At 41.9% G+C, this 19,406-nt stretch overlaps 1 protein-coding gene across 1 annotated transcript in view; it reads left to right on the forward strand.

Annotated features, from left to right (window-relative positions):
* dop1b (DOP1 leucine zipper like protein B) overlaps positions 1–19,406 on the forward strand; it is a 162,401-nt gene that overhangs the window by 104,086 nt on the left and 38,909 nt on the right. Inside the window, exons 19-27 of the mRNA XM_070893826.1 lie at positions 1,398–3,006; positions 4,187–4,298; positions 7,471–7,659; positions 9,082–9,207; positions 11,903–12,037; positions 13,733–13,788; positions 14,869–14,973; positions 16,681–16,747; positions 16,873–17,017. Of these exons, the coding sequence (XP_070749927.1) occupies positions 1,398–3,006; positions 4,187–4,298; positions 7,471–7,659; positions 9,082–9,207; positions 11,903–12,037; positions 13,733–13,788; positions 14,869–14,973; positions 16,681–16,747; positions 16,873–17,017 (2,544 nt within the window). The remainder of the gene's footprint in view (positions 1–1,397; positions 3,007–4,186; positions 4,299–7,470; positions 7,660–9,081; positions 9,208–11,902; positions 12,038–13,732; positions 13,789–14,868; positions 14,974–16,680; positions 16,748–16,872; positions 17,018–19,406) is intronic.

Here is a 19,406-nt window from a genome sequence, read left to right on the forward strand (position 1 = left end):
AATCCAACAGAGAATTCAGGCGAAACTTCTTTACCCAGAGAGTGGTTTCGAATGTGGAGTAGTTGAGGCAATTAGCATAGATACAGTTAAGAGGAAGCTGGATGAATACATGAAGAAAGGTATAGAAGGATAGGTTGATGAGGTTCGATGAAAAGAGTCAGGAGAAGGCTCGGTTGGAGCATAACTGCTGATTTATGGACCTGTTGGGCGGAATGGCCTGTTTCTGTGCTGAAATACTGTGTAATCTTTAAAGACTTTGGGTTTTATCCTAGTCTAACTTACAATTGGTGTTTTTTTTAAGTTATGAACTATACAAATGTAATACAGCAATATTTTCCAGAATATTTTCAAGTTTCTTTTTGTTGAAGTTGATTATCTTAAGATTACACAGGTCATCCTGCAACTATCCAGCACGAGCAGGAAGGGGGTTTTGTTTACACAGTGTGCAGTGGCCACAACAGATTTACATTTATTTTTATTGCATTGGAAAAAATATTTTGTATCTGGTGAAATGAAGGTAATGGTGACTATGCTGGCAGTATTACAGACAAGGAACAATTTCTGTTTCTGCTGCTAGATCTGTACGGAAATTGTATGACAGCTGAACATTTTGAACCATTTAAAAAAAAATATATATATTTTTTAAAGTTTGGTTTTATTTGTATTGTTACCACCTTTGATCGATCTCTCCCATCAAATTAGTCCCAGTCATCGATGCAGATTTCAGTTGGAAGAGCAGATGATCCAGTGATGGATGAACTTGGCATCATTCTGAGCCTTGTTTTGGACCAAAGGTGCACTTGAGCAATATCAGAGACAATATAACATTTCTAGACCACTGGAACTGTCGCAAAAATTTGCACTCTGTTTCCTTCAGTCTTCCAGTTGCTGACTCTTTGTGGGATATAGATGTATGGGGAACTCTTGTGCCTTGTCCAAAATGCCATCCCATTCCCAATGCATAAATAGAAACCGAGAAGTTGGGCTGTTCAAATATAGAATGTATCATTGCTAAGTTGGATCTTGTGTCCAAATTTGTACTCTTCCCAGCAAGAGTCATGGGATAGATGTCAGGAACAGGACATGATTTTGTCTCCTCCCCCACCCCACACTTGCACCATCCCGGTCCTTAGCCCAGGAATATTGGGAGCAATAGTCATCTTTCAAATTGCAACCCTGCACAAGATCAGATAACTCGATCAGAAATCAAATCTGGTATCCTCCTGTCTGTATGGCTCAGTTCCACACAAGACAGAAACTTTACTAACTGAGCCATCAGGGGAAATATGAATGTTGACCCAGTTGAGTCCAAAGATAGATCTGTACAATCCAGGATTACTTCAGGGAGACATCCAGAGCAAGAGGTAAATTTTAATTGTTTTTCAATTGTATTTCAGAAGATCTCCAGTCTCTGTACAACAGGGTGTCTACCTATCCGAAAGCATTTAGCACACCACTGGAAATAGTTGAAACTAGTTCTGAAGAAAGCTTTAAATTTGGCCATATTTCATCAGTGGACAGAGATGCTCTATGGGCTGAGGTAGAAGGAGATCCAGAAAGATTGGCCCTGAAGCGGGAGGTATCGAAAAAACCCACCAGCCACTTCTTTAGCGAGCCATCTCAAAATATCCCTCCGGAAGAAAGCAAGGATAGCAGTGAGCACACGGAATCCATCAACACCAGTTCAGGAGCTCTGTCTTCAGGAATCACCTCCTCGGCTTCGCCGCCATCTGCAGAGCATCAAGATACCATTAGCACCACTGAAGAAGATGGACTTGCACCACGTGACAAAGCTAACATGGACAGGATGGCCGGCAGTGGACCCCCACCGAAAACCCAATTGATGCTGGTTCACACTGACTCTGAAAGAACTCAAGTGTCGCAGTCGCTTTCCAGCGATGAGGAGGAACTAGATTTGGAACTGCAGCTGATTACCCGAGAAAAGCTTTTAAAACGGCAGCGAGAGAAGCACACCTTAGTGGAAGCTTTGTTCAAGCACGTCTTGTTATACATGCAGCCTTATGATTCCAAACGCGTATTGTATGCTTTTTCAGTCCTGGAAGCTGTGTTGAAAACTACCCCCAAAGAATTCACCGAGGCACTATCTGCCATGGATACTAATTCCACTAACCAGCTGAATCTTATTCATAACCTTCTGGCTCGCCACCAGGAGTCCCTCCTGGGCTTGAGTTTTTATGGCAAGCTTCCAACTCGGGCATTGCCCAAGTGCCATCACCATTCCTCATTATTAGAATTGCTAACTTACCTCTGTCTGAATTTCTTAAGATCCTATTACCCGTGCCAGATGAGATTGAGTCACAAGGATTTGTTAGGAAACAGGGACGTGCAAGTGAACAGCGTGCAAGTCCTGATTCGGATCGTAACTCAGCTGGTCGCAATTGCGAAATCGCCTGATAGCAAAAGCATTGATCTCATCAACAGCTTGTTGTCCAAGAGCAAGGTGCAGGAGTACGTGCTGCTTTCCCTCTCTGCATCCATGTATATCAGCGAAAAGAGTTACACGCTCAGCTTTATAGAATCCAGTGATGAATTCATTGACGAAGGCCTCTCCGAGGAGAACCTTGTTAACTTTGGTGAGGACCAGATCTGGAGCGAGCACCCTCTTCAGATTGAACTCTTGAAGTTGATGCAGGTCCTGATTGTGCTGGAGCACCATCTTGGCCAGACAGCTGATGACCACGAGGGCTCCTCAGACCTTTCAAAGGAGTGGCACAAGGTCATTAGCTTCCAGCAGTCTATTACTGCCATGGGCTATGTACAATCCCAGCCAATCACCGCCCAGGGAATGTTTGTGTCTGCTGTTGTCCATGCCTTGCAGCCACAATATGGTTACAGTATTCACCCACCATGGGTGAGCCTGGTCACTGCCTCTCTACCATACCTTGGAAAATCCTTGGGACTGGTCGTTGCGCCGTTTGTTGCCCGGATCTGCAGCAACCTGGATGATCTTGTTCAACAGTATGAAAGTGAAACAAGCACAGCAAGGTATAGAAAGTATTGTTTTTCTCTCATTTTTGAAAGGCATCATCTAACTCATTGGGGCTAAGAGTTTGTTTAAGGTGGTATTGTGGTTGCTTCCATCACTCTGCCATTGATATGCTTAGCATTTAGCCAACAATAATTGTTGTGGTGTTTTAATCTGGGATTGAAGTGAAGCAATAATATCCCTTTTTATATTGGGGGGGGGGGGTGGTCATTCAGTTGTATATGTAACTGCTATTAATAAAACTGCAGTAGTTCAAGAAGGCAGTTCACAACCATCTTCTCAAGGGCAATTGGGGATGGGCAATAAATGCTGGCCTTGCCAGCGACGCCCACATCCTGTGAATTAATAAATAAATAAACTTCCAAAGTCCTTTTTGAAGAACTATACTAATCCTTGCATATTAGTCACCACTTGGGGAGAAAGGATCTGCAGGAGCAATGACTCTGAAGTATTCCTTGGGTGATTACATATACCAATTCACATAGTTTAATCTTCTAATATCTGGTAAATATATTGCCTAGAGTAGTTTTGAGGTATATGGACTGGGAAGATTGCAGGTTCAAACCATGGTTTGTGCTTTGTTCAGGAGAATATCAGAAAATAAAAGAAAATGGCTAACAGCAGTTGTGTAGTGAGGGGGTATATTTTGTAATCTCTCTTTGCTAGATAATAAAGGGCTCGTGCCTTGTCTGAGCTTGTAAAAATGAAGTTAGGTTTTTCATTTCCCTGAAGCGCGATCCTTTATTGCCTTTCTCATGCTTAACATCCGAGAAAGTCCTGCACTATTTGGCTTTCCGATTGGGATCTGGTTCTGGATTTATGCTGCTGCTTTCAAATCGCTAAGAAGTGACTTCCTCTTGGCGCTAGACTCTGTGTCAAGTATAACTTGAGCTCCCCTGGGCATGTTATCTACTTCCATAGAGGTGTTTTAAACAAAAATCAGAAAATACTGGAAGTGCACAACAAATCTGTAAAGAGAAAAGATAGTCATTTAATATTTTTTGAGCATGTGGGCGCTTCAACCAGGCATTGACAGCTCAAATCCGAGCCAGGCACTATCAGGATATAAATGCTTCTGTAGCTTCAGGTCTTCGATAGCATAAGATTTTTTTTTGTAGTGATGTAAAACGGATTAATTTAACTTTTTCTACCTTTTTCTAAAAAAATTTCATTCCCTAGCACAACTACAAAAAAAGAAAATATCCCTCCAGATTACCCACTCACCCTTTTGGAAGGCCTCACTACCATTTCTCACTATTGCCTTTTGGACAGCTCAGCGCAAGCAAAAAAGGTACTTCACAGTTAATCGAAGAGTGGGCACTTTAGAACGTTGTTTGCGCCTACACAGGTGCTACAGTTGGTTGTTGCGAAATAGTGTAGGCATTGAGAAGAAGGCTCGTTTGCAGAATGTGTTGGAGGGGAGGGAGAAGAGTGGGAATTAAATGTCTTGAGGGACAATCCTTCATTTCATTTGGGGAGCAGTAATATAGAAAATATGAAAAGTCTCAACATGTATAAGTACATATTTAGTTAAAATGTAGGTACAGCAAGCAATTAAGAAAGAAAATAGTATGTTGGCCTTTAGTACAAGAGGATTTGAGTATAAGAGTAAAGACGTCTAACTGCAATTCTTTAGAGTTCTGGTGAGACAGCACCTGGAATATTGTGTACCGTTTTGGTCTCACCAAATTAAAGATATACTTGCCATAGACGGAGTGCAATGAAGGTTCACCAGACTGACTCCTGGGATGGGGGGATTGTCCTATCAGGAGAGATTAAGTGGACTAGTCCTATATTTGCTCAAGTTTAGAAGAATGAGTGATCTCATTGAAACATACATAATTCTTACAGGGCTTGACAGGGAGGGAAGATGATTCCCCTGGCTGGGGTGTCTCGAACCAGGGGCCACAGTCTCAGAATAAGGGGTCAGCCATTTCGGACTGAGATGAAGAGAAACTTCTTCACTGAATATTTGGAATTCTGTATCCCAGAGGCCTGTGGAGGCTCAGTCGTTGAGTATATTCAAGCCAGCGATCGATAGATTTTCGGATATTAGGGGAATCCAGGGATATGGGGGTAGTGCAGGAAAGTGGAGTTGAGGTAGAAGATCAGCCAGGATCTTATTGAATGGTGGAGTAGGCTCAAGGGGCCAGATGGCCTACTCTTGCTCCTATTTCTTGTGTTTGATCTTCTGTGGGTTAATTGTCGATGTCTTGGTAGTTATGCTCAGAGGCGCAGCCCAGGACCTTATTGCTCAGTTCAAAATAAATATAACCAACTCCTTAACATCCACTTTAAATATGCTCATTTTGGCCAGTTTGTAGAGAAGCTACTAGCACAGTATTATCCATCCTATTTTGTCCTGCATATGAGGGTCTGGCTAGCTTCCCTCCTGCAGCCCGAATTCAGGAAATAAGTATGAGTGTGTAGGGTGAGGGCAGGATTAGGAACAGTTGTAATTCCTTCCCTCCTCCATGGTTTAATGCCCTGTTTACGCATAATAGATAGGCTCACACATGGACAGTAGCCACTTGGTGAGATGTTGGTGGGTGCATTGCTGACTTCAGAAGAGAAGGGGAGAAAATTGCTGGAGACGGGGGAATGGAAAATGACTATATATTTCTTTAGCTGTATTTCTCAGTAATTAAAAATGCTTACTCCAGATATTTTAAGGAATAAAACTTACCGTGCAAGTTTAAACAGCAACAGAAAGAATGTCTCTGATTGGATGACGATCCTCTCTGTCTGCTCGGTTTAAGGGACTTATGTGAAATGGATGTGGGCAGTCTCAATCAAGTTCAAAGTGGGCATGAGTCCACAGCACAAAACTATCTCTAATTTGCCACTGATTAACATTCTCACTCAAGGGAACTGTCACACTGCTGCAGTCAGGGTGCTCTTGAGGTTGGGGCTGAAGAACCTTGTTGGGTGGAATAGAGGTACCTTTACTCTGAATCTAGCTCTTTTTATTTAAGAAAGGAGGGAGACAAAGCAGAAACTATAGACCAGTTAGCCTAACTTCTGTCATTGGTGCTGGTCGTTGCATTGCTGACTTCAGAAGAGAAAGGGAGAAAATTGCTGGAGACGTGGGAACAGAAAATGACTATATATTTCTTTAGCTGTTTTTCTTGGTAATTAAAAATGCTTACTCCAGATATTTTAAGCAATAAAGCTTACTGTGCAAGTTTAAACAGCAACAGAAAGAAATGCTGGAGTCCATCATTAAGGAAGTAGTAGCAGGACATTTAGAAAATCAAAATGCAGTCAAGCAGAGTCAGCATGGTTTTCTGAAAGGGAAATCATGTTTGACAAATTTGCTGGAGTTTTTGAGGATGTAACGAGCATGGTGGATAAAGGGGAACCAGTAGATGTCGGGTATTTGGATTTCCAGAAAGCATTCGATAAGGTGCCATAAAAGGTTAGTGCACAAGATACGAGCTCATGGGGTTGGGTTAATACATTAGCATGGATAGAGGATTGGGTCTCTTTCAGGTTGGAAAACTAGCTAGGAGGCTGCTACAGGGATCAGTGCTGGGGCCTCAACTATTTACAGTTTATATTAATGACTTGGATGAAGTGACTGAGTGCAACGTAGCCAAATTTGCTGATGGATACAAAGATAGCTGGGAAAGCAAGTTGTGAGGAGGCCGTACAGAATCTACAAAGGGTGTGGGCAAAATTTGGCAGATGGAATATAATGTGGGAAAATGTGAGGTTATCCACTTGGGTAGGAAAAATAAAAAAGCAAATTTTTAAGTGGGGAGAGATTACAACATGCTGCAGTACAGAGGGATCTAGGGGTTCTTGTCCATGAAACACAGTTCGCATGCAGGTACAGCAAGTAATCAGGAAGGCAAATGGAATGTTGGCCTTTATTTCAAGGGAGATGGAGTATAAGAACAGAGAAGTCCTGCTCCAACTATACAGGGTGTTGGTGAGACCACACCTGGAGTACTGCGTACTGTTTTGGTCTCCTTATTTAAGGAAGGATACACTTGAATTGGAGGCAGTTCAGAGAAGGTTCATGAGGTTGATTTCTAATCTGAAGGAAGGTTGAGCAGGTTGGGTCTATACTCGGAGTTTTAGAAGAATGAGAGGTGATCTTCTTGAAACATAAGATACTGAAGGGGCTGGACAGGGTAGATGCAGAGAGGATATTTCCCCTCATGGGGGAATCTCAAACTAGGGGGCATAGTTTCAGAATAAGGGGTCACCCATTAAAACAGAAAGCCATACCCGGGTATTAACTGGCAAATTGGGGGCGAGCTGTGCATCCATGCCCTTGGCTGATGCGATGTGTTCAGGTGGGTGCCTTCTTCAGAGCTTTTGTCCTGCTTTGCCTTTCCAACTCTTTCTAAAATGTTTTAGTTCATGTATATTTCAACTTTATCTCTTTGTTTAAAAAAAAATATATTAAAAAAAATATATATTTTTCTTTATGCATTATCTGTATTTTGTACCAGACAACCATCACAGGTGATTCCACAAGTATGAAGAATGCCAAGAACGCCATCCTTGAAGAATTGCCTTTAATCATCAACTCTACATCTCTTCTCTGGGGTGTAGTCCGAAGAGAAGAATCCCAGAGAAAGCCCATGAATTCACTTGATACTGCAAAGGGCTCGTCTTCCGTTTACTTTAAATCCACCAAAGTTAGTAGTGATTTATTCCTCTTTTATTGTGGGGGGGGAAGATTGGGGAAAGGATAGTTTATTTGTTCAGTAATGAGCTGTATAATTCTGGCCGCTAACTCCACTGCCGCTATAATCCAACGCAGTCTTGTTGGGTCATCAGAATTTTTCAACAGGCATTACTCGCCATAGCACAAGACTGACTGGGAAATGTGAGGTTATTCACTTTAGTCGGAAGAATAGAAAAGCAGAATATTTTTTAAATGGTGAGAAACTATAAAATGTTGGCGTTCAGAGAGATTTAGGTGTCCTCATACAGGAAACAGTGTCAGCATGCAGATACTGCAAGCAATCAGGAAGGCAAATGGCATGTTGGCCTTTATTGTTAAGGGTTGGAGTACAAGAGTAAGGAAGTCTTGCTACAATTGTACAGGGCTGTGGTAAAGCACACCTGTGTGCAGTTTGGTCACCTTATCTGAGGAAGGATATACTTGTCTTGGAAGCAGTGCAACAAAGGTTCACTAGATTGATTCCTGGGATGAGAGGGTTGTTCTGTGAGGAGAGATTGAGTAGATTGGGCTTTTACTCTCGGGAGTTTAGAAGAGTGAGAGGTGATCTTATTGAAACATATAAGATTCTAAGGGGGATTGACAGGGTAGATGCTGAGAGGTTGTTTCCCCTGGCTGGAGTGTCTGGAACTAGGGGCACAGTCTCAGGATAAGGGGTTGACTATTTAAGACTGAAATGATGAGGAATGTCTTGAGTTATGAATCTTTGGTACACTATCCACCGTGCTGTGGATGCTGAATCGTATATTCAAGGTGGAGATGGATAGATTTTTGGACTCTCGGGGAATCAGGTGATCTGGAGATCAGACAGGAAAGTGGAGTTGAGGTTGATGATCAGCCATGATATTGAATGGCGGAGCAGGCTCGAGGGGCCGTATGGCCTACTCTCATTCCTAATTCTTATGTTCTTGTAACTGAAATCTAACTGTGTTCAGTCAAATGAGACTGAACTGACTGGAGTTGTAATGCACAGGTTGATGACTAATATAGGCCCTACGTTAGCAACTTTGTTGATGCTCTGTGTTCACTATACTGTAAGTTATTCAGATTGTCCAGCAGTAAATCCAAGCTTTGTGGGATGCTTTGCTTCCTGTCACTAGAGAGTTCGAGAAACAAAAGAATGTTGTGGAGGCGGAGCTTTCCCAACATTTGTAACTTTACCGAAAGCTTTCTCTTAAAGCTATAATGCTTCTAGATTTTATTCGAAGGCTTTGTGTGCTATGGATGCAGGGAAAGACCAGGAGAGCGAAAGAGAGAATGAACAACACTGCAATCGGGCAGTCACAGCGACAGCCAGTTGGGCTGTGAAAATGGGAGCAGTGGAAAACATTTGTTTATGACCGATTTTTCAGATTTTGATCTTTTGTTTTAAAAGACACTTAGACAGAAAACTCTGGAGCTCCTGAATCCATTTGCCACACACATGGGTGTCCACCTGATGGCGGCTGTGGCAGCAGTGTGGAACAAGAAGAAAAGCGGCAAGAAACTGAGTCAAAACCAGGTAAGACCAGTGGTTATTACTCGGGACACTTTTTTTTATATTGCAAGGATATTTGTTTTATTTTTGTTCTCAACCCTCCATTGAGTGCAAGGAAACCCCTGTATCCTGGGTCACTAGTTTCATTTGCTTTCAGTTCATGTATAAATAAAAAGAAAGACGTACATTTATATAGCACCTTTCATAGCCACCGCATGTCCAAAAGCACTTTATAAGCCAATGAAGTACTTTTTGAAGTATAGTCACTGGTGTAATGTAGGAAACATGGTAGCCAATTTGCACACAGCAAGCTCCCACAAACAGCAATGTGATAATGGCCAGATAATCTGTTTTTTAATATTAATTGAGGGATAACTCCTGCTAAATGGGGATAACTCCCTTGCTAAATACTAGTTTGTTCTTGTATACTGCAATACTTAAAGGAAAAATCACCTACTGCTATTACTATAATAAAGCTGCTCAAACATCAGGTACAACTTTTATTAATGTACTAACGCTACTGATTCAAATGGTGAAAACGCACAAAATTAAAAATATTTGCGAAATACTTTACATACGTTTGCCGTACCAGTCATTGTTCCCACCCTCTGTTCTCTCTTGCAGCTTGGATCAGTTAGTAGTGCTCTTGTCCCCGAGTCAGAAGGTTGTGGGTTCAAGCGCTAATCCAGGATTTGAACATTTAAGCTAGAATGACACCATAGTGTTGTACAGAATGGAGTGTTACAAAACCCACGCTGTCATTATTCAGATACGACGTTAGACTGAAGCCCTGTCTGTGCAGGTGGATGTAAAAGATCCCATAGAACTATTTAAATAGGAGATTACTTTTGGTGTCCTGACCACTATTGCTCCCTCACCCAACGCCACCAAAACAGATGGGACCGACATATCAAGAAAGACTGGATCAACTGGGCTTGTATTCACTGGAGTTCAGAAGAATGAGAGGGGATCTCATAGAAACGTTTAAAATTCTGACTGGTTTAGACAGGTTAGATGCAGGAAGAATGTTCCCAATGTTGGGGAAGTCCAGAACCAGGGGTCACAGTCTTAAGGATAAGGGGTAAGCCATTTAGGACCGAGATGAGGAGAAACTTCTTCACCCAGAGACTGGTGAACCTGTGGAATTCTCTACCGCAGAAAGTTGTTGAGGCCAATTCACTAAATATATTCAAAAAGGAGTTAGATGAAGTCCTTACTACGAGGGGAATCAAGGGGTATGGCGAGAAAGCAGGAATGGGGTACTGAAGTTGCATGTTCAGCCATGAACTCATTGAATGGCGGTGCAGGCTTGAAGGACCAAATGGCCTGCACCTATTTTCTATGTTTCTATGAATTTGACACGAGTTTATTCGCTGTTTATGGAACGTTGCTGTGTCCAAAATTGGCTGCTGTGCTTCCCTACATAACAATACTCACATTTCAAAACACAGGCTGTTAAATGCTTTGGGACATCCTGAGGATATAAAGATTTACATTTCTTTTTATTCCTATTTTTGAAACTTTAACTAACTACTATTTTTAACTAAAGCTCCATCTTTTCCTCCTCTCGTTGCCCTGGCCAACATTTATCCCTCAATCAACATCGTTATCTGGTCATTATCACATTGCTGTTTGTGGGAGCTTGTTGTACGCACACTGGCTGCCGCATTTCCCGATATTACAACTGTGACTACACCCCAACAGTACTTAATTGGCTATAAAGTGCTTTGGGACATGCTGAGGTCTTGAAAGGTGCTATAGAAATGCAAGTCTTTCCTTTTTTTTTAAGGAATCTTGTAAGCTTTATTTTTTCCTTCCTACTATCATGGTCTTTTATAATGGGAGGAATGTTTTCTAAAAAAAAAAATGTTTTTGTGGGTTGAAAATGGGTTTACAAGCCAATCATAGGTCCAAATTCTGCAGCTTTACATTGCCGCATCATAGAAACAGCCAAGTGCAGTAGACTTGTCATCGTCCCTGCAGATTGACAGGGACTTCAAGCGAGAGCTGGACCTGTTTCTGGTTGGTGGAGATATCACTTCTTGCCAAAGGTAGGTACTTTAGTGAATTCAGGCCAGAGTGATCTCCTGAACTAGGTTCGATCGCCTAGATGGGTCGGAGAGGAATTTCTCAATTTCTCCCTCCCCCCAATTTGGCCTGGGTTTTTAAGCTAGTTTTTTTGCCCCTCCCAGGAGATCACATGGTTTCAGGTGGAGTAGGGAGTATATATTGTGATACACAAGTTATTGCAATTGTCTGGGGCAGGCTGGATGGACCAAAGGGTCTTTACCTGTCCGCCATTGTCAGTATGTTCGTATGACAGTCCCAGGGTTAATATTTGTTTTATTCAGCCCATTGTCATGATTGTACCGTCATTTTGGTGCAGAAAATGTTCAGTCCTTTATATATAATAAAGTTTACCACTAACATATTCTGTTTTAAAAGTGTTATGTTCAGAATAACTCCACGAGACTGTATACTGTAAGCTCAAACTGTTGTGCCCTTGGTCTCTTTAATGTAACTCCAGAGTGAGGAAGCAGCATGATGGACTGCCTTTTATCCCTGCTTGCCCGGGGTGTGCAGGTGACCCTTGGGTCTCCCACAGGTGCGCCCCCTGGTGGCAAGTCTTACACATTAGTAAGGTTTGCATACATAGTGTTACATCTTAGCAAGTCTTTAGGTTGTTAATTGAAGGTTGTTTTCATCTTTGTCCATGCAGATTCTGCCTGTAGCCAGTGAAGCTCAGCTAACACTGGTAGCTCTTGTCCAGGCACTGGACACGCTCAACACCGACAGTATATTACAACTGATAAAGGAAGTTGTCAAAAAGCCAGCCCAAACCAAAGGAGAAGAGGTAAAGCATTGTGTCCACTTCATAACATTTTTAAAATACTCTGGTTCACCAACTGTTCGTTTATTTTTGGAAATGGGATGGATGTGGGCAGAGTGTATTTCAATATTGTAAAACAAAACCAAATTGCTGCCTGACTTGAATGGATTGTAGCTGCAGGCAGGAGGGCACTGGGGCCATAGTCGGGTAATACCTGGCTTTGGGTTGGGAATGGGAGCCACTTGTGTCTCAGCCATAGTTGTGACACTGATAGACAGTTGTGGAGAAGTTTTCAGCCTTGAACGCTTTTGTCTGAAGAAGTGAAGGGGAATTAAATGGGTTTAAAATAATCGCCACTTCCCTCCCCAAAAAAGCTTATTTTATACCAAGTACTCTTTGAAAATAAAAATATGAAGGCATTGTTATTGGAAGGGTTTTCTGCTAACCTTAAGAGGCATATGAGAACGTAACAGGGCATTGGTGAGTAACCACGGTGCTAAGTATATGTCTTCCACGCAGTGCAATTTCCTTCTTAGCTGTGCCATCATATGTAGGAGAAACCAGATGCCTTGCCACAAAAGGGGGATAAGAAATTGGAGGATGAATCATCTGAGGCTAGGTTTAAATGCCTACTAACGATTGGTTTTCTTGCGACCAGCTCTGGGCGCAGGTCTTCAGCTGTTCTGTCAGAGAAATTTGTGTGGCACAGGAGATGAGGCGAAACATAGAAAATAAAATAAAAAATTGAATTTTAAAGGAGTTCTTTTAAGGGAAGAAAAAGTCATTGAACCAAACTGTTCCACTCCACCCAATCTTTCTACAGTTCATCCACACTCTCAGGCATTGACTTGTTGGGTTACAATTCCACCGCCTGGTAGCTCTCTGATTATTTGCCCAAGTCATTATGTAAGGCGAGTGTCTCACTTCCTGACTGCCCAAAACCTTTCCACCATCTGCAAGGCACAAGTCAGGAGATGTGATGGAATACTCTCCACTTGCCTGGATGAGTGCAGCTCCAATAGCACTCGAGAAGCTCGTCACCATCCAGGACAAAGCAACCTGCTTGATTGGCACACCATCCACCACCTTAAACATTAACCCCTCCACCACTGGTGTACCGTGCCATTCTGACTTAGACATACATCGCCATTCCTTCATCGTCGCTGGGTGAAAATCCTGGAACTCCCTCCCTAACAGCACTATGGGTGTACCTACACCACACTGACTGCAGCGGTTCAAGAAGGCAGTTCACCACCATCTTCTCGAGGGCAAATATGGACTGGCAATAAATGCTGGCCTTGTCAGCGCAGCCTACGTTTCATGAATGAATAAAAAAAAAAATAGTAACCATCACCAGGCTGCTGCACCATTGTCGACCTTTATTTGCATGATGTCTACACCTGTAGTAGCTGGCACTGGACTGTGATCAACAGCAAGAATCGGCCTGTTTTTTTTTCTCTCCCTAAAACAGAAATGTTAAGACCAGTTGTAGTGCTCTCACCATTTTTCTACCTTAGCACAACAATCTTGGTCTGCACCAAGTATCAAATCTGAGATCCTATCTGCATTGTTGTGAACCATAATTACATGGTGTATCTATCCACTCTTATCAGCGAGTCGACAAGTGTTTACAGTTTGAGATTTAACCCGATGTTAATTTGTTTAAATCCACTTGAAGTTAGGTTAAAATATTTGACAGCTGTTTTTGTTTTTTTCCAGAAACCAACTTTGGTTGATATCCCGATGCTGCAGTTCAGTTTTGCATTACTTCAGAGGTAATTCTGTTGAAAGGCTTAAGACATTTTCTTGTACATTAGTGTGCAATGCAAATGTAACTCAACTGTTGAAAGGTTGAAGTGAAACAAACTTTTTAAAGTGTGCATTATTATTCTAATGGTACAAGACAAATGTAACAACATGTTGAGAGATGTCAGGGCAAGATTTTCAGAACGAAATGTGTTCTCGATGATTTTTTGAGGGTGAAAGTTACTTCCGACACCTTGTCCAATTGATATTCATTTGAATGGAATATGACTCCGAGTTTGTACGTCTGTGGTCAAACTTCGGTCTGATGTCTCAATTTGGTCTGAACTCGTCCATTCGATTATAGCTTCTTGCCATTCTCAGCTCCTCATTATATTTGATATATAAACCAATTAAAACCATTGATTGCATTTACACTGTGTATGTCCTTCACAGGTATCCATAATTTTGTATTTTTGCACAAGTTAGTTTCAAAATGACACTACAAAGTGGAATGTTATTTGAACCAGGGAAAATGTATCTATTTGAATCATTTGGCAATGTACAAGTATAATTTTTATGCCTTCTATGAGAGCTGGTACCCCTTCCTCCTTCTCCTGATTTCGTGTCTCCATGAAACCTCCTGAGATCAGGACGGTGGGCCTTCACTTCTCTACTCCTGAGTGGTTGCAAGGAGATAAGTAGCCTGGTTACACTCTGCTATTTTTCTCTTCATTTCACTCTGAGAAAGATGCTCAGAATCCAACAACAAAAGTAACCGATTAGGATCAGAAACTCGAGCAGAGCCATATCCCATCCCTCCCCCACCCCTCATTGTATTTCACTTGTAACTGTTATGTATGTAAAAACATTGTAACTGTCTAAGACTTGCCACCAGAGAGCGCAACTGTTGGAGGCCCAAGGTTCACCTGCACACCTTGTGCAAGGGAATATAAAAGGTTGTCTGCTATGCTGCTTAGGCACTCTGGAGTTGTATTAAAGAGACTAAGGTCACATCAGTTTTAGCTCTCGGTACTCGGGTATGGAAGAACTCCACAAGACTAACGGTAACAATTTACTAAACTGACCTTAATTAATGTCCTTTATTCCAGGCTTTCCATAGCCAATTTACAGGATATTCTGCCATCTTGGTTGGGTCTGTTAAAGGAATCGGTTCAGTTGAATTTGTCTCCACCTGGACACTTCCTGTTACTTGGGTAAGTACACACTACTTTTTTTTTAATCCTTTGCCGATGACAGAAAGATAGGCGACATTGTCGGCAGTGTAGATGAAAGCATAAAATTACAAAGTGTTATTGAAAGATAGAGGCTACGGAAGCATAGTGGTTATGTTACTGGATTAGTAATCCAGAGGCTTGGACTAATCCGGAGATGTGAGTTCAAATCCCACTACAGCAGCTGGGGAATAAAATTCAGTTAATTAAATATATCTGGAATCTAAAAGCTAGTATCAATAATGGTGACCATGAAACTACCGGATTATCATAAAAACCCATCTGGTTCACTAATATCCTTTAGGGAAGCAATGTGGTTGACCCTTCACTGTCTTTTGAAATGGCCGTTGTATCAAACCACTACGACAAAGTCACCACATGGAAGTGGTTTAAGAAGGTGGCTTCTTGAGGACAATTAGGGTTGGGCAATAAATGCTGGCCTTGCCAGCACCACCCACATCCCATGAATTAATATATATTTTTTTTTTAAGTGAATGGGCAAAACTGTGCCAAATGGACTTTAATGTGGACAAGTGTGAGGTCACCGAAAAAGGATAGAACAGGGTACTTTGTAAATGGTGAAAAGCTAAAAACAGTGGAGGTCCAAAGAGACTTGGGGGTCCAGGTACATAGATCATTAAAATGTAATGAAAATAATCAAAAGGGCTAATAGAATGCTGGCCTTGATATCTAGAGGACTAGAATACAAGGGGCTAGAAGTTATGCTACAGCTATACAAAGCCATGGTTAGACCGTACTGTGAGCAGTTCTGGACACCACATCCTAGGAAGGATATATTGGCCTTGGAGGGAGTGCAGCGTAGGTTTACCAGAATGACACCCGGATTCCAATGGTTAAGTTATGAGATCACACAAAATAGGGTTCTATTCCCTAGAATTTAGGGGGTGATTTGATCAAATTTTCAGGATATTAGGAGGAACAGATAGGGTAGATGGAGAGAAACTATTTACGCTGGTTGGGGATTCTAGGAGTGAAATTAGGAAACACTTCTGCACACACAGGATGGTAGAAGTTTGGAACTCTCTTCCGCAAACAGCAATTAATGCTAGATCAATTAATTTTAAATCTGAGATTGATGGATTTTTGTTAACCAAAGCTATTAAGGGATATGGGGCAAAGGTGGGCGGGTATATAGAATTAGGATACAGATCAGCCATGATTTCATTGAATGATGGAACGGGCTCAAGGGGCTAAATGGCCCACTCCTGTTCCTATGTTTCTCCGCAAGATCTTTTGTTAATATGTTTAAAAATGTGTCCTGAATTTTCTTAAATTTTGAAACAATGAACCAGTTATTTGGGACTAACAAGCCTGTTCATTATTGATCGATTACATGACTTCTCATCATATCTCTCAATCCGTCTTTCTCTGCAGAAATGCATCCAATTGCCTCTCGAACCTATTTAAATTGTCCAAGATTACAAGAATATTTTTAGACTCCAATTCATCCGGAGTCTATTGTTGGCCCATGACGACTCGACTTGTTCTCAGGTCCAGTTTACAGAGTGTACACATGGACAGTCTTTGTTTGAGATCTGCTTGCAGTATATGAAGGAACATCAGAGTTGTGCAGATATCACTGTGTTCTGGTGTGACACTATTCCAATTCATTTTATTTTAACATTGTCAACTTTTCTTTTTAAGTACTTTTTAAAAATTAATTTGCAGAATACTAAATGACTTCATGTCAAGAAGTCCTAACTTGGAAAACAAAAAGGATCAGAGAGATCTGCAGGTAAAATGAAACATCTTTAAACTAGTAACGACATTTATTATATTAATTTATAGTACCTTTCATATATTTTGTTTGTGGAACTGTTTAATTATATATTTTTTTAATGCTTTCTTTTCTTTTACAAGGAGGTGGCCCAAAAAATAATTGAAGCTGTAGGGAACGTGGTTGGTTCCTCCCTGGAACAGACCAGCTGGCTGAGCAGAAACCTGGAAGTAAAAGCTGGTCCTCAGGTTTATTTGGAGGAGGCGAATTCTGAAGCTGTCGAACATGGTGAATATTTTGAATCTGTACCCCTTTAAGGTTTATTCCCATAATCTCAATTGTTTCGTGTTTCCAAAATTATAGTCCATTAGATTAAAACATTTAACATCAAATGCTGGAAGTTGGGAATAAAAAAACAAACCAGGCTGGAAGTACAAGCCTCTCGGTTGGCATCTGAAAGTTGTATTGCGAGTGGAAACTCATCATCAGAACTCGGGGATCTGACTTGAAATGTTAATTTATCTTTTTTCATGCCTGTATTAGACTTTTGAGAAATGTATTTCTGTGAAGGTTTCAACAAATGTGTTCAACATGTTAGTATTTAACACGCTCTTGTGCTGTCTGTTGTAAATTCTGGGAAAAGAATAACGGAAAATTTAACTGACAACTTACACTTCTGTAATGCTTCTCGTACAAGGAAAACTACTTGTGTGTTTACAAGGCAGAGAACGGTGGACAGCCAGGAAGGAGAAAAAGACAGGATTTTGAGTCTGAGTGAAGCTGAAGGAACTTTGGAAGAAAATCATTTTGGAGACTTCTGATGGAAGTGTTGACTCTAATGAGGAGGGAGACTTATGGGGGATAAAATTCAGCCTCTCAAAAAAGGCCCCTTACCGCCAGAAAACGGCGGCCAAGTGCTGGAGTCCAGTGGCTGCCGAATGGCCGCCGCCAGCAAAATTAACCTTGGTGGATTTTCCAGCATTGCCACTTCCATCCCACCGCTGCTGACCAGTCCTAAGTGCTTCATCAAAAGGTGCATTGCCGATCTCCCACACCTCCATCGCATCTCCAGCTAAATTCCGCTTCACAAATCCTCGATATGCCGCGCGGTGCCCCCAACAGCTGCTTCTGCCGGTGCACCTTGTTTTGTGTGTGTGGTACTTGGCTGCGTGGCAGTTATTAAAGGCAAGGGCCCACTGCCACGGTCGCCATTTTATTTTTTTGCCGGCCGACTTCCAGATAGGTTGGCCAAATATGCTCGCGGGTTCGGCCAGCGGCCTGGCACTCGAGGGGATGCCAGGCTGCCTATTGGCGGCCCGGCCGAAACCCCCTCTGGTGGCCCAGTGGACCTAACTAAAATGTTTGCCGAGCTCGCAGCTGCTCCCCCTTCAAGTGAAGGGGAGATATGTGGTGACACACGCATCATGACGTCATCACCGCTCTGCTGAGATTGACAGCGGCGGTAACTCCGTCCCACCTCAACTTCCGACCCTCTTGTTGACTATCTGCTGCTTACCACCCCACTTCCGCCTCCATTATGACTGACTTCCGTTCCACTTCAAAAAAATGAAAGCGGCAACCTCATCCAACGCGGTGGTGAAAACACTTCAAAAATGGTAGGCGCGCCAGATTTTGGGCGGGCCTGAATTTTGGCCCCATGGTTTCAGACACCAGATAATCAAGCTTACAACAACAAATTGTCTTTCATGACTTTACTAACAGCACTGCAAAGTACAGAAGTACCATTACCTTATTCTGGAGATCAGCGTGATATCTTCCTGTGTCTGTTCTATCAAGCTCTCTCTCGCTGCTCTAGGGATTTTTACACATGGTTTATTTATCACCTTTGAGAAGCTAATTCCAGTGGCTGAAGGGTCAATAATGAGAGGACACAGATTTAAGGTGATTGGCAAAAGAATCAGAGGCGACATGAGGAAAAACGTTTTTACGCAACAAGTGGCTAGGATTTGGAATGCACTGCCCGATAGGGTGGTGGATACAGATTCAATAGTAGCCTTCAAAAAGGGAATTGGATAAATACTTAAAGGAGAAAAATTGCAGGGATATGTGGAAAGAGCGAGGGAGTGGAATTAATTGAATTGCTCTTCGAAAGAGCAGGCGCAGACTCGATGGCCAGATGGCCCTCTTCTGTGCTGCACTATTGTATGATTTTATGACATAAGTGGATTGTCCATGACTGACCACAGGATATCTGTACCTTGCTCTGTGCCACCCCAAGATAACTGGTTATCAGATAGAAATACTATGTCCTTGCCATGCCTCTCCATACAAAGACCATCTGTTAAGACATCCTCCTTCAATATAATTGTAATAAACATGAAGCAGGATGTTGGGTTCCTGGCAGATACACGTACATTGAAGATAATTTTACAAACTTAAGCAAAAAGTGTCGTAGCACCTGGCGTACTGGCCAACTCTATGAAATTTCATTGGCTTACCACAATCTCATCAGCCTGTGGAAGGGAGGCAGGTGACCAATTGAAGAGATTTTATTCAGAGGGCAGTTGTAGTAAGACTGAAAAGGTTGCCTGATTGTTTTGGAGATGCACATAGCTTGGGCGATGGTTTGGGATTATTTTGTTCTATCCTTGTATATTTTGTGAAAAATATTTTATTCACATTAAAACATGATTGGTTATGTAAGCGCTTTAATTTC

This window comes from Pristiophorus japonicus, chromosome 11 (genome assembly GCF_044704955.1).
Source record: "Pristiophorus japonicus isolate sPriJap1 chromosome 11, sPriJap1.hap1, whole genome shotgun sequence".
Taxonomy (NCBI): Eukaryota; Metazoa; Chordata; class Chondrichthyes; family Pristiophoridae; genus Pristiophorus; species Pristiophorus japonicus.